This window comes from Pipistrellus hanaki (genome assembly GCF_964339955.1).
Source record: "Pipistrellus hanaki genome assembly, chromosome: 1".
NCBI classification, from domain to species: domain Eukaryota; kingdom Metazoa; phylum Chordata; class Mammalia; order Chiroptera; family Vespertilionidae; genus Pipistrellus; species Pipistrellus hanaki.
In genome coordinates, this window is record NC_140503.1 from 18,908,233 (window position 1) to 18,921,522 (window position 13,290).

Genomic DNA, 13,290 nt, shown 5'->3' on the forward strand with positions numbered 1-13,290 from the left:
AAAATGATAATAATAATAATAATTGTTTGGGGTTCTAACTCATAGAATTTCAAAACAAGTTCAGAATGATAAAAAGTTCATAAGTTCATAATGATTAAAAAAAAACTTCAATAAAGAACTGAAGGAGAAGGGACACTTCTTCCTTATAGAATTCCAATTAATAAACGTAGAAATAAGGAAAACAGAAATCATTAATTTGTCTGTTAAAATGATAAGGAGCCAACAAGGCAAACTCTGTGCTTCTGGGTCGTCTCTCTGGCTGGGATAAATAACCTCCATGTTTAATTAAGCAAAGCCTCTCGTCTCTGTTCTTACAAACTCAGTTGGGGCAAAGGCCACTGCTACCACTTTACAGATAGGGGTGCTTCGTGGTGAGCCAGAAGCCAAAATGGCTCAAACTCTACCCAGCACCATCCAAACCTCTCCTCATTCTGGCTTGGAATTTCTGAATTTCATTTCTTCCTGAGAGAAAATTTCCTCTCTGACCTATCAAAACCCTGATTGTGCTTTAAGATACAGAGTATATCAGGACTCATTTGGTTACAAGGAACAGAAAACTGAACTCAAACCATGCTAAGCAAAAAGAGGATTTCCTGGCACACATACCTAAAAAGTCTAGCAGTCATCTGGCTTTAGCCTCTTAGGTCCAGGGACTCAAATGACACATCACTCCACAATACTGGCTGCATTCACAGATGGGCTTTCCCCTCATGGGGGCAAAATGGCTACCAGTAGCCCTAAGCCAACATCCTACACTCTCTGCTCATCCAGCAGAAAAAACACAGTCCTATGGGAGACACCCCCAAAAGTCCTGGAGCTAATGCTCACTGCCCTGCCTGGCACAGGTGCCCACCCTGAATCAATCTCTAGGGCCAGAGGAATGGGCCTGACTAAGTCACATGCCCACTCTTGTAGCTGAGGATGGGATGAGCCCCATTCATACCTCATGGTAAGTACTAACATATGACTAATTCCCCAAAGCAAAGTTTGGATGACAATGGTTCTTGATGAGAATGGTTCCTGCACTGTTGAATTAACTTATGTCCACTTTACCCCAACCCCTCGCTCAGAATAATCTGTCCTACATCCTCCAGTCTGAACGTCTGCGTCAGCTATGACTTTTTTCTGCCCTGTGGACAGGCCAGTTCACACATGTTTTCCCTGTTTACTAGCATCCTGAGCACCAGGGATCTCATTCCCTAAAGCCCCTACGCCCCACCCCACACCCTCAGCTGCCTAGCAAAGTGCCACTGCACCAGGAAGAAACACTCTGCATCGGGTCCCACCCCCTCCTGACTCAGGGCTGAGTCACTGAGATCCGTGTCAGCTGAGCACCAACCTTGAAAGTGCCTGCCAAGCTCGTCTCCTGGCTCTGGCGTATTCCAGGACCTGGGGACGCTGGCTTGACAGGTGAGATAATTATGTTTTACCCTTCGCTCACTCCTTTATCAGTCACTCGGATGAGAACAGATAAGTGTTCCAGTGGAAGAACACACTCCTGCAGTATTTACCTGTTAGTTCTCTTCAGTGCCAGCCAGCTCCTCCTTCCAAGGCACAACTTCAGGACCAGCCCACACCCCTGTTATCTGGTGCCAACTACTTTGTGCTATCCTCTGGTCAAATGCCAGGCTTCACTTTCCTTATTCAATTTCCCCAGATGCTGTGGCACCCCGGCCTTCCTGGTAACTTACACATAGAGGGCGACTGTCTCCATGGCACTCCTGCCCCTGCCTACTCTGCCCTTGGACCTCTCTGCAGAATGTGGCTCTGATGGGTTCCAAGACCCATAGCATTAGTTAGATGAACAAAGGAGAACAGAGAGAAGTAGTGGGGGAGAGGGGCATTAAGTGCTACAGACTTTGAGACCTTTCAATACAAACTTTTATTCATTCATTCATTCATTCATTCAACAAACCTTTATTCAGAACCTACTATGCCCGGGGTACTGTGGTAGGTGCTTCAGACGTGGAGAAACACAACACAGACAAGTCCCTGTGCTCATGGAGCACACCTTCTACTAGCCATCTGACTTATTTACATTTACATTTCACAAAATATCCCTTAGTGATGAGTATAACCGTCTCCAGCCTACAGACAAGGAAAATGGCAGCTCCCAAAAGGGCCTCGCCAAAGCTGAGGCACAAACTCAGGTCTTCTGATTCCAAACCTTTCTCTCTTCCCAAACCTTACTCTCCCAAGGCAAATGGCTAGCAAGGTGCCGCCTGGCATTGAAACAGACATTCAATCAACTCAGTCCCAGGCGTCATCACGAGAGGTAGAAGATATAAAAAAAAAGACCCAATCCCTGATTGAATAGAAGCTATAGTCTTAAGAGAGAAAAAGACCAACTATCATTTGTGGCAGGAATAAAGGTAGAGTGATTAAATTCAAAGAGGAATCTATCTCTAAAATAATACACAGGAAATAATGACCACCTTCAGGCAGGAAAATTGGGATCCTGAGGAACAGGGATCCGAGAATCATTTTGTATGTTCAAATATTATATATTTTGAATTGTGTGCCATGCAAAACTATTTCCTATTAAATGACACTTTGAGGATGCAATCAACCAAATCCTGAATGTGGAAAATTCTAGGGGATAAATGATCTTGTTCTTCAATAAGCAAGAAAGCTCAAAAAAATAATGAAAGAAAAGAGGCAGGGGAAATAGAGATTTGAAAGAATTCAGGAAACATCAACCAAATGCAATATTTGTACCTTATTTGGATCCAGATTTGAACAAACCAACTTTAAAAATATATTTTGGCAACAACAAGGAAGATTTAAATGTGGACTATTAGAAGTTATTAAGGAATTATTGTTAATTTTGTTAGGTATGATCATGGTTTCTTTAAAGGTCCTTATCTATTGTATTAGAAATGCATACTGAAGTATGTAACACGAAATAATACGAAACCTGAGAATTCCTATTAAATACTTCAACAAATAATAATAATTATAAAAAAATAAATAAAGGAATGAATAAAGGGGAAATAGACAAGATTGGCAAAATATTGATAATTTCTGAAGTTGAATGACAGTTCCACAGGACTTCATAACACTATTCTCTCTACCCCTATGAATGGCTGAAATTTCCATAATAAAAATGTCAAATACATTTTTAAAAAATTAATTATTCCATCCACCAAAGATGATTGTTTAGGGGAGGTGGTTGAGCTGAGTCTGGAAGGATGACTTGGAATTTTCTAAAGGGCAAGGGCTGAGCAGACATCTCTCTGGAGGAACCAAAAGTATCTACATTTGACCTCAAACTCAACTTACATTCAAAAAAGATGCCCTCTAACTTGATGCCCCAACTCTCTCTGGGATATCTAGTCACAGCATCAAAATCAACCACCCTATTCCAAGTGAGAACAGAATGTGAGGGGTGGACAGCTCCACTCAGAAGCCTGCAAGAGGCCCCAGTGTCACCCTCAGAGGACAAAAAAAACAATTAACCTCTTTCTACTGGGTTTTGCCTGACAAAGCAGTTTGGAAGCCAGCTGAGTTATCTCAGAGACAGAGCCATCCTTCCTCCTGAGTCATCCCAGAAACACGCCCCAGCCTCCCTGGCAGTGCCTTGCAGATCCATGGCCTTGGCACTACAGGATCCAGCTTGATGTCAGCCTGGTAGCCCAGCTCCTCCTGGGCAGCACAGCACCTCCAATGAGGAGGTGGTCCTTCCCTCCTTCCTCCCCAGCCCCATCCTCGATCCCCACACTGGCCCCTGCATACAGGAAGTGTGCTGGCTTTGCAGCCACTTCGGGACTTACTCAGTCCTGGTCGGGCTCAGAGGGGTCCCATGGGTCCTTACCTCGGAGCGAACCTGTGCGTACTCCTCCGAGCCATAGGGAACTCTCCTCAAGGAGGTGAGATAGTCGTAACTGATGGCAGCTGTCTGTGAAGCAAGGAAGGGGAAACTTAGTGCCCAGGCCTCAAATATGACTCCTCTGCCAAAGAACTAAAGCTGCAGGCCCCTGACATTGGGAACAGGTAATCCCACCCCTCAGACGCTCTGCCCCCAGACTTTTTTTTCTTTTACTCTTTAGAGTATTACATATGTCTCCTTTATCCCCGATTCTGCCCCAGATCTTAACCTGGCTGGCTTTTTCCTGTCAATCAGAGTTTTGCATAAATGCCACTTCTGCAGAGTTCCAATCTAAAGTTGCCCTCCCCCTGCCCCCAACTCTCAATTGTCTGTCATAACAAACCACCATCCAGAATTACCTTGCTCATTTGTTTCCTTGAATTTGTCTCCCCTGTGCTAGAATTTCAGCTGTCTGGGCACAGGGGCTTGTCCTTACCGTGTCAGGCATACAGGTAAATGCTCAGTAAATACTAATTGAATGAGGACTGTTGGGTAAGCTTATTCCACTCTCTGAATCACAAATAAACATCATTTTATATTTATGTTTGCTCTAATAACGTAAGTTTTGATTCTCAGTCCCTTGGCCAAAACTCCATTACCTCTGGTGAATCAGAAGACAACAATCTCCCAGATATCTCAGGCATGGAGGAACTGTTGAGATTGCCTTACCCAAACATCCCCTTTTAGAATTGAGCAACTGAGGGCCCTAGAGATTAAGGTGAAAAGGAAAATGGGGAGAGGGTGGGGAGGCAGGAAGGGCTTGCAATCTAGTTCAGTATCTGGTTAAAACTGTAGTCTTACTTCTCCACTCTGATTTGGGAGGAGCTGCGGAGCCTAACGCCAGGGCCTCACCACAGCTCACCCCCAAGGCCCCACCAAGACTGATGGGCAGAGCTGCAGGGACCCTCAGGGGCCGCCACAGGAGGAGATATATAGGTCAGAGCTTCCCCATGAGTTCAGTTCAGGCTTTGGATCCAGAATTCCTCTGGACTAGCAGATCTTTGAAATAAAGGTTAAACTTTCCTCCCTCGGAGTGCTAGCTGATCTTTCTCCTGTGCATTCTGCCACAACAAAGGGGCTTACAAAGCTGATATTGAGAGGAGTTTGTTCCTTCGTCTGCACCCCAAAGCTTTATTCCATTTGACATATACTTGTTGAACGCCAGCCACAACCAAGACCTGGTCACTAAGCAGTGCAGAATAGTCAAGACCCGAACCCTATCCTTTAAAGCAGTGTTTACCAAAGTGTGGTACGCATACCCCCAGGGGTGCGGGAAGAGTTTGGTGGGGGTACGCGTTGCACTGGAATTTGGTGGGGATATGCACTGCACCGTGCTTAGCTGTGCCTAATTCTACGTTCTCATGAGTACGAGGGGTACTCAGCGTTACGAAAATTATAGAAGGGGTGCACATATGTCAAAAGTTTGGGAAACAGCCAAAGCCAGTTTGGCTCAGTGGTAGAGCATCGGTCTGTGGACTGAAAGGTCCCGGGTTCGATTCTGGCCAAAGGGCATGTACATTGGTTGCGGGCACATCCCCGGTAGGGGGTGTGCAAGAGGCAGCTGGTCAATGTTTCTCTCATTGATGTTTCTAGCTCTCAATCTCTCTCCCTTCCTCTCTGTAAAAAAAAAAAAAAAAAAAAAAAAAAAGTTTGGGAAACACTGCTTTAAAGAATGCACAGCCTAGAGGCTGATTTATAGAGCACTAATAAAGACCTTCCTCCCTTCTGTCCAACTGTTCAAATCCCTAAGGCTCTATGGCACTCCCTATAGCACTCATCCTGACTCCTGTGTCTGAGGTCCCACAGCGGTGGTCGTCCAACACACTATTTTGAGCCTGTGCAGGGCTGTAGATTGTTTTCTGACCCATTCAGATGAGTATTTCTCAACCAGAAACTCCTTCAAAGCTTTGTCTAAGTGGGACAGTTTACTTCTACTCCTCAAAGCATATAAGACAATGCTAGACCCCAAAAAGACACTCAGAAAACACAAAAATCGTTTCATAGTCCCTGATCTGCTTATCTATTGTCTGTTGTGATTCTCTGACTGGCTTTTCCCTAGAAGATAGGCCCTATAGCAGCCTCCCTCCCTTCTGAGCCAGGCCAGGGAGAAGATTTGATAACACCAAGTATTAAAGAAATGGCTGGAAAACAACCAAACAGACTGTGCATCAGAATACAGCTATCCCAGGGGGAGTAAGGATGAGCTCATCCTGCAGGACACAGAGGAGAAAAGAAAACATGAAGCATGTAGTAATCTACCCACAAGCAAATGGGACAGTGATATAGGCTGCTTTCCACAGAGGACACACTCACAATAGAATGACGGTCCTGAGCCAGTGGGCAAAACCATCAATGGTCACATTGTCAACTCAGATTCTCAGTCAGTTAGAGGACTGGAAGGAATCCCCAAAGTTCTCTGAGGCCTAGATGCTGAGTATGAGCCCTGCATCAAGGGCCATTCATAATAGCTTATTGCAGAGAGAGGGAGAGAGGGAGAGAGACAGAAACAAAGAGAGAGAGAGAGAGAGAGAGAGAGAGAGAGGCAGGCAGGCCAAGTTTTCTGATACAATTTAAAATGCAAATCCTTCTTTTCAGGTATTCGCTGAGGAGCACTGCCCTCTGAGTCTGTCACTAAAATGAGATATGGAACTTAAAATGTAGGTTTTAACACAAAGATCCTATGCAATCCTACTCTCCTTAACTTCAAGATGGCAGAGATTGTGTATACAGGGATATCGAAACGAGAAGGTATATATCCATGCCTGAGTAACAGTGTAGAGGGAGCTTTGCACATGTAAAGATAGGTACATGTGTATCTCCACAAATGTGTGACCACCATGTCCATCTGCTACATATATGAATGCCTGCATTTACTATGATAGTTTCTTTCAACCCCCAATTGAAGGGGAAAAAAGCATACCTACCGTAGCAACTGCTCTGCCCACCCTGACAGCACCAAAGTCATTCGGGTCCAAGTACTTGTTACTGTAGAGGTAGAAGCCAGAGGCAGCAAAAGCCATGCTGGTCCAGGAAGCGAGCTTGAGAGTCCTTCTGGCCATGTTTCCAAACTGCAGAAGGCAAGTAGAGAGAGAGAAACAACTGAGTTTCAAATCTAGGCTTTTAATAGATTGTATCTTGGGTCCTTTTATTAATCTTGTTGCTCCTGTTTTCTGTTTGTAAAACACTATCAAACCCAACTCAAAACTTGTTGGGAAAAAATGAGATCATCCTATATAATAAGGAGGTAAAATGCATATTGATCATCACTTCAACACACAAGATGGCCGTCCCCAAGTGGTCAAAGATGGCCACCCCCTGTGTGGAACAAGATGGCCGCCAAAAGATGGCCGGCAGAAGAGGGCACTTGTGGGCAATCAGGCCAGCAGGGGAGGGCAGTTAGGAGTAACCGGGCTGGCAGAGGTAGGCAGTTGGGGATGATCAGGCCTGCAGGGGAGGGCAGTTGGGGGTGATCAGGCCTGCAGGGGAGGGCAGTTGGGGGGACCAGGTCTGCAGGGGAGGGAAGTTGGGGGAACCAGGCCTGCAGGGGAGGGCAGTTGGGGGTGACCAGGCCAGCAGGGGAGGGCAGTTAGGGGGGACTAGGCCTGCAGGGGAGGGAAGTTGGGGGGAACAGGCCTGCAGGGGAGGGAAGTTGGGGGGAACAGGCCTACAGGGAGGGCAGTTGGGGGGGAGCAGGCCTGCAGGGGAGGGCAGTTAGGGGCGACCAGGCTGGCAGGAAGAAGCAGTTAGGGGTAACCAGGCAGGCAGGCAGGCAGACAAGCAGTTGGGAGCCAGCAGTCCTGTGAGAGTGATGTCTGACTGCCCATTTAGGATCTGGCCTAAACAGGCAGTCAGACATCCTTCAAGGGGTCCCAGATTGGAGAGGGTGCAGGCTGAGCTGAGGGACACCACCACCACCACCACTGTGCATGAATTTCGTGCACCAGGTCTCTAGTGTATATAATAAACTCAGCATAGTACCCAGTGCACAAGTCAACTCTTGACATAGCCCTTGCTATGGGATGACACACTATGTCGTTTACACACTAGATGGGATGACAGATATTAAGCAAATAGACGTAATATGTTAGAATGCCAGCTGGTATGAAGTGCTAAGAAGAAAAAGAGGGAAAAAGGAAAGATGATGAATATGTGATGAGAGGCGGCTTTTTCTATAGGAAAAGTGGCAGAGTATGTCAACAATCGTTACTTGTAACTATTAATATACCACTATGCACACACAGGCATCATTAGGCTTCTATGCCCAGGTCAGAAGGGGTCAGAAGCAGCCAGGTAATCCTCACACATTTGGCTGATTTTCATTAGACTAGACTGCCCCTTGCCTAGACTGTGAGCTCTTTGAGTGCAAACACCATTAATTGGTACTCACAGTGATGCAGGGGGGCTTTACGGTTAGGGTTTCAATGTCCACCTGGCCTGAGAGGTTTAACCAAACCCACACACTCACAGTCAGTGAGATCAAGTGGGCTCCTGACTCCATGATACCTTCTCCCACCCCACTTGTACCTACTCAGTCCACCACGTGGCTACACAGTCACTCTCTGGGGCTACTGCACTCAGTGGGTTGCTTCTCCAGGGAATTCTAATCAGACTAGTCTTTGATCACAGCTGCAGCTCCCAAAGGAGAGGGGAACCCAGGAGAGGTGCACCAACAAAGCACTCCCCAGTGGGTCTCACCTCACTTGGATGAAGAGAGAAGGCCCTGACATGACTAACAAGATCCTACTTGACCTGACTGCCCAATTCCATCCAGGGTCTCAGCCCTTTACCCTTGCCACCTCATTCCAAGGGCACTGATCTCCTTACTGTTCCTCAAACATGCCAGGCACATTCTGGCCTCAGAGCCTTTGCACATGCTGTTGTCCTGCCTGGAATAGGAGTCAACAAACTATTTCCCTAAAGGGCCAAACAGCTGAAACTGCTTTGGCTCAGTGGATAGAGCGTCAGCCTGCGGACTGAATGGTCCCAGGTTCGATTCCGGTCAAGGGCATGTACCCTGGTTGCAGGCACATCCCTAGTAGGGGGTGTGCAGGAGGCTGCTGATCGATGTTTCTCTCTCATCAATGTTTCTTACTCTCCATCCCTCTCCCTTCCTCTCTGTAAAAAAATCAATAAAATATTTTTTTAAATAAATAAAGGGCCAAACATTAATTTTTTTTTTTTTATTTACAGGCTACAATATCAGAACTATTCAACCCTGCATTGCAGATCAAGGCAAAAAGCAGCCTAGATGACATGTAAAGTAATGGATGTGACCAGATTTGGTTCTCCAGCTATCGTTTGCCAAACCTTGGCTTAGCTCATTGTAGGTATTCCAAAAGTATTTACTGAATAAACAATACCCCATTAGCCTGTGCAGAGCCAGTAATAACATATGTCCCCAGGTGAAAATCACGTACCAGGGCTGCCAGTTGGATAGCCATCCTTCTCTGGTCACCCCAGCACCAGCTCCCAGCCCTCGTCTCTTCTGAACCCCATCTCTTAGTGCACCATCCTCCACATCGGGCCTTGTAGGTGACGAGGCCACCCCTAGCATTGAGACAATCTCTGGGTGAGGAAGCAACTTCAAAATAGACACAACTCCCAAGACCTGGTTTTCATGCAAATGTCCGCAGTAATGAAAGAAGTGGAAATTGAAAAACATAAAATAGATGATATAGGAGCCAAACTGTGTCTAAATAGACTGAAGCTGGAATTTTCCATAAGGTGTCAGGGAGCCTTTAACATGCAAATGAGTTGCTTCCCTCGGGGTATTTTAAAAAGCCCTGTCAGCCGTGAAATATGTCTGTCCATGAAAAACACCTCTCATTATTAAACCCTTTGCTAACGGATCACCTGCTCTCTTCTGTTTACTTGACTTTTTACTTTCACCTGAGTTACTTCTCATAACAATATACACTTGAAGCGGGAGAGGCAGCTGAGGTCACCAAGACCCTAAACCAAATCATTAGGTAAATAACACTAGCAATAACTAACCTTTACAAAGCCCTTTGCACTCATTATCTCATTTGATTTTCCACACACCCCAGGGAGGTGAGAAATAGTATTACCAGCCCCATGTATAAGTGAAGAAACCGAGGAGCACAGACGGGGAGTGATTTAGCCCAGGCAGCTCAAACAGTAAAAGGGTAAGTAAGAGCGTGGGCCCTATGACAGGTGACCTCTTTGACAGGCTCTCCCAAACCTCTGTTCACCAACATTCTTACCACTGTTCACACATTAACTGAATCAGCCACTCTGAGCAGGGACTATGATTTCCGACCCTCTACCACATGCAAGCAATGCCCGGCATATGGAAGATGCTACTTGGAGCCCTAGAAATCAATGTGTCACAAGAGCAACCAAAGCGCCTCTCTAGAAACCGATTCCAGCCTATGAAACATTTAGGAGAGCTGTGTTATTGTCAAAACTATGATTAGAACCCATCCCTCTTACCAAAAACGGTTTGGCTCAGTGGATAGAGCACCAAGGGTTCTAGGTTCATTTCCAGTCAAGGGCATGTACCCTGGTTGTGGGCACATCCCCAGTGGGAGGGGTGCAGGAGGCAGCTGATGGATGTTTCTCTCTCATCGATGTTTCTAACTCTCTATCCCTCTCCCTTCCTCTCTGTAAAAAATCAATAAAATATATTTTTTTAAATAAATAAGAGCCCATCTCATTGGACCACCCAGTGGGTGATGAAATGAGGCAACAGGGAAGTCTGGAAGTTGATGGGCAAATGAAATATCCACTCCTTGGACAGAACTAAATGGGGAACCTCACACTTCCTGTTCACCGGCCAATAAGTGGCTAGATCTTTTCAGTTACCATCCCTCCCCACATCACATTCTGTGACAACAAGCCTGGAATCATCTCACCCTGCTTGGTGCACAGGTGAGAATGGTCACAGAGGAAAGGCACTTAGGGCCCTACTTGCATTAAGCCTGTAAAATGATCACAGCCTCCTCCCATTTCCTAGACAGACTATTAGACAAATGAGCCTTATTTTTTCCTGGTGACTGTCGAGGATAAAAAGCAAACAAGGTGGAGGGTTCCATCATGTCTTTGAGTTGATGCCCAGGGTTGAGTCAATGCCGAGGGTTTGGCCTTGACAGGCTTATCATCTGCTCTGCCCTATAGAGAGTGATGCAGTCCCAGTGTAACCACACCCCACTTCCTAGGGTTTGATGCCCAGAAGGTGGCTGAGTCAATATTGATTAAATAAAGGAATCCCTGACTGATGCCAAGGTCCCAGAGATGACAGGGAAAATAAATCTCATCCAAGCCAGGAATAGAGGTTCTTCATTCTCCTGGGAAAGAGGGCCTCAGGAAGAACAGTGGAAAACCAAATGCCAAGAGTCAGCAGCAGGCTAAGTGAGAGGTAGAATGCCAAGAGTTTAAACATCTCATGTAACTTGCACAATGTATTCTGAGGTGCACACTATTAGGGCTTCATTCTACAGATAAGGAATTGAGTTTTAGAAAAGGTAAGAAACTCAGTAGGGAAGCTAGTAAGCAATGGAGCCTGAACTTGAATGCAGGTGTGTCTTTCCAACTAAGAGAGCACAGGGTAAAGACCAACAAGTGGTTCGCTGGACCCTGGGGTGGGTCACTGGAGTCCCTCAGTGAGTTGGGGGAGAGAAGAGAGGGAAGGAATGGATATCTGAATCAAGCGCTATTCTTATTTTACAAGTCCCTTGTCTTGTTTTTTTGCAAGACAAAGTGTATATATTTCTTGCAAGAAAATGTGTATATCTGAAAGAAATGAAATGCAAACTCTCCCAGCAGAGATCAAATCTGGCATCCATGAAGGCTGTTGAGAAATAGCCAAGCCAGTAATGACATAATGATGTAATAATTACAAAATTAAACCAGCAAACAAGAACACAAAGGCCTATAGCCAGGTGTAAAGGGTAAGAGTTTTAAGTACATAGGATTTTTTCCCCTTATATATCAGTAGAACTAAAAAATAAGTCTCCAGAGCAACAACATCCCCATGTCCTAGGACAGTGTTTCCCAAAGTGTGGTACGTGTACTCCCAGGGGTACGGGAAGAGTTTGGTGGGGGTATGGGTTGCACTGGAGTTTAGTGGGGATATGCACTGCACCTATTACATCTTTTTTTTTTTTTTTTTTTTTTTTTTTTTTGACGAGGGTTACTCATCGCTACGAAAATTACAGAAGGGGTACACATATGTCAAAAGTTTGGGAAACACTGTCCTAGGGGATGCAAATTATCGCTCCCCACTTAGACCTACTGAATCAGAAACTTTGGGGGATGGGATCCAGCATTGTTTTGTACCAGCCCTCCAGATACTCTGATTCGAGCTAAAATTTGAAAATCACTGCAATAGGAACATGCTTCAAGAACATGTGGGAAGGCACAGGAAAACTCTAATTCACTTTCAACCAGGCAAATACAGCTTGAGCACCCACGAAGTGCCAAGCGTCATGGAAGTAATCAATCAATACTTGTTGAATTGAATGACTTCCTCGTCAGTCGAAAGTAAATGCCACTTCAACTGGGGAGAGAGCTGCACCGGGTGTCTTCTAAAGGCTGTCCCGGGCACTCATTTATCGTGAGACCCGAAAATGCAAATCCCGGCAAGGTGCTAGAAACAAGGTGCGGGAGGGCCGGCTTCTGCTGGGCCCCTGCTTTTGTTCAGAACACGCTGCAGTCCCAGCTGCCCGCGCCTTGCAAGCTCACAGATCACCTGGAGCCCAGGACGTCTGGGGGAGCACCCTGCTACCCTCTGGCTCCAGCTCTACCTACTGGCGAGACTGCGCCACCGAAGAAGCCAGTCCACGCTTCTCAATAGATTGATAACTATTGAAGTAAGCCGGGAGGAGCGTCACCGCCGAGGGGGTGGGGCACTGCCAGTCACTCGAGCCACGTGCCCGCGCCCGCCCGGGGTGACAAGGTCACGGCAGGGGTTTCCTCCAGGCTCCCCCAGGCGGCTGCGGGAGCCCGAGCAGCGGAGGGCGCCAGCGCGTGCACGCTGGCTTCCGCGCGCCCCACGCCCCTGAGACCCTGGCGGCCCCGGCTCTGCGCCCGGCTCAGAGGGACCGCCCTACTCACCCGGGAGGAAGCGGAGCCGAGGCGCCCGGCCTCCCGCCGCAGCCGGGAACCAGAGGTGTCAGGAAACGTCGCTCTCCTCCACCCCTGATTGCGTTTAGTGAAGCCGGGCGCCGCGCGGCCTGCCGGGACTTGTAGTTCTTGGTTCCCTGAGCCGCTGGGGCCCCGGACCAAGAGCCCCCGAGGTCCCTTGAACTGGAGGAGGCAAAGGGGTCACCGACACAGTACCTGTTAGATGGCCTTGTTTCTTTTTTATTTATTTTTTGTTCTGTTTTACTTTTTTTAAATGTTTTAAATAAATCTTTATTTTTCGTATTATTACAAATGTTCTTCACTTTTTTTTCCCCCCT

The 13,290-nt window shown here is 46.6% G+C and overlaps 1 protein-coding gene across 3 annotated transcripts in view; it reads right to left on the minus strand.

Annotated features, from left to right (window-relative positions):
• The window catches only part of ADCK1 (aarF domain containing kinase 1), a 104,034-nt gene extending 91,007 nt beyond the window's left edge, over nt 1-13,027 (minus strand). The window contains exons 1-3 of one of the 3 annotated variants that reach the window (XM_084891640.1): nt 12,944-13,027; nt 6,793-6,936; nt 3,815-3,898 (exon numbers count right to left, since the gene is read on the minus strand). In XM_084891640.1, the coding sequence (XP_084747766.1) occupies nt 3,815-3,898; nt 6,793-6,927 (219 nt within the window). In that variant the 5' untranslated portion in view covers nt 6,928-6,936; nt 12,944-13,027. The remainder of the gene's footprint in view (nt 1-3,814; nt 3,899-6,792; nt 6,937-12,943) is intronic. The other 2 variants (XM_084891641.1, XM_084891642.1) reach the window with 2 other exon arrangements.
• Between the last annotated feature and the right edge of the window lie 263 nt (nt 13,028-13,290).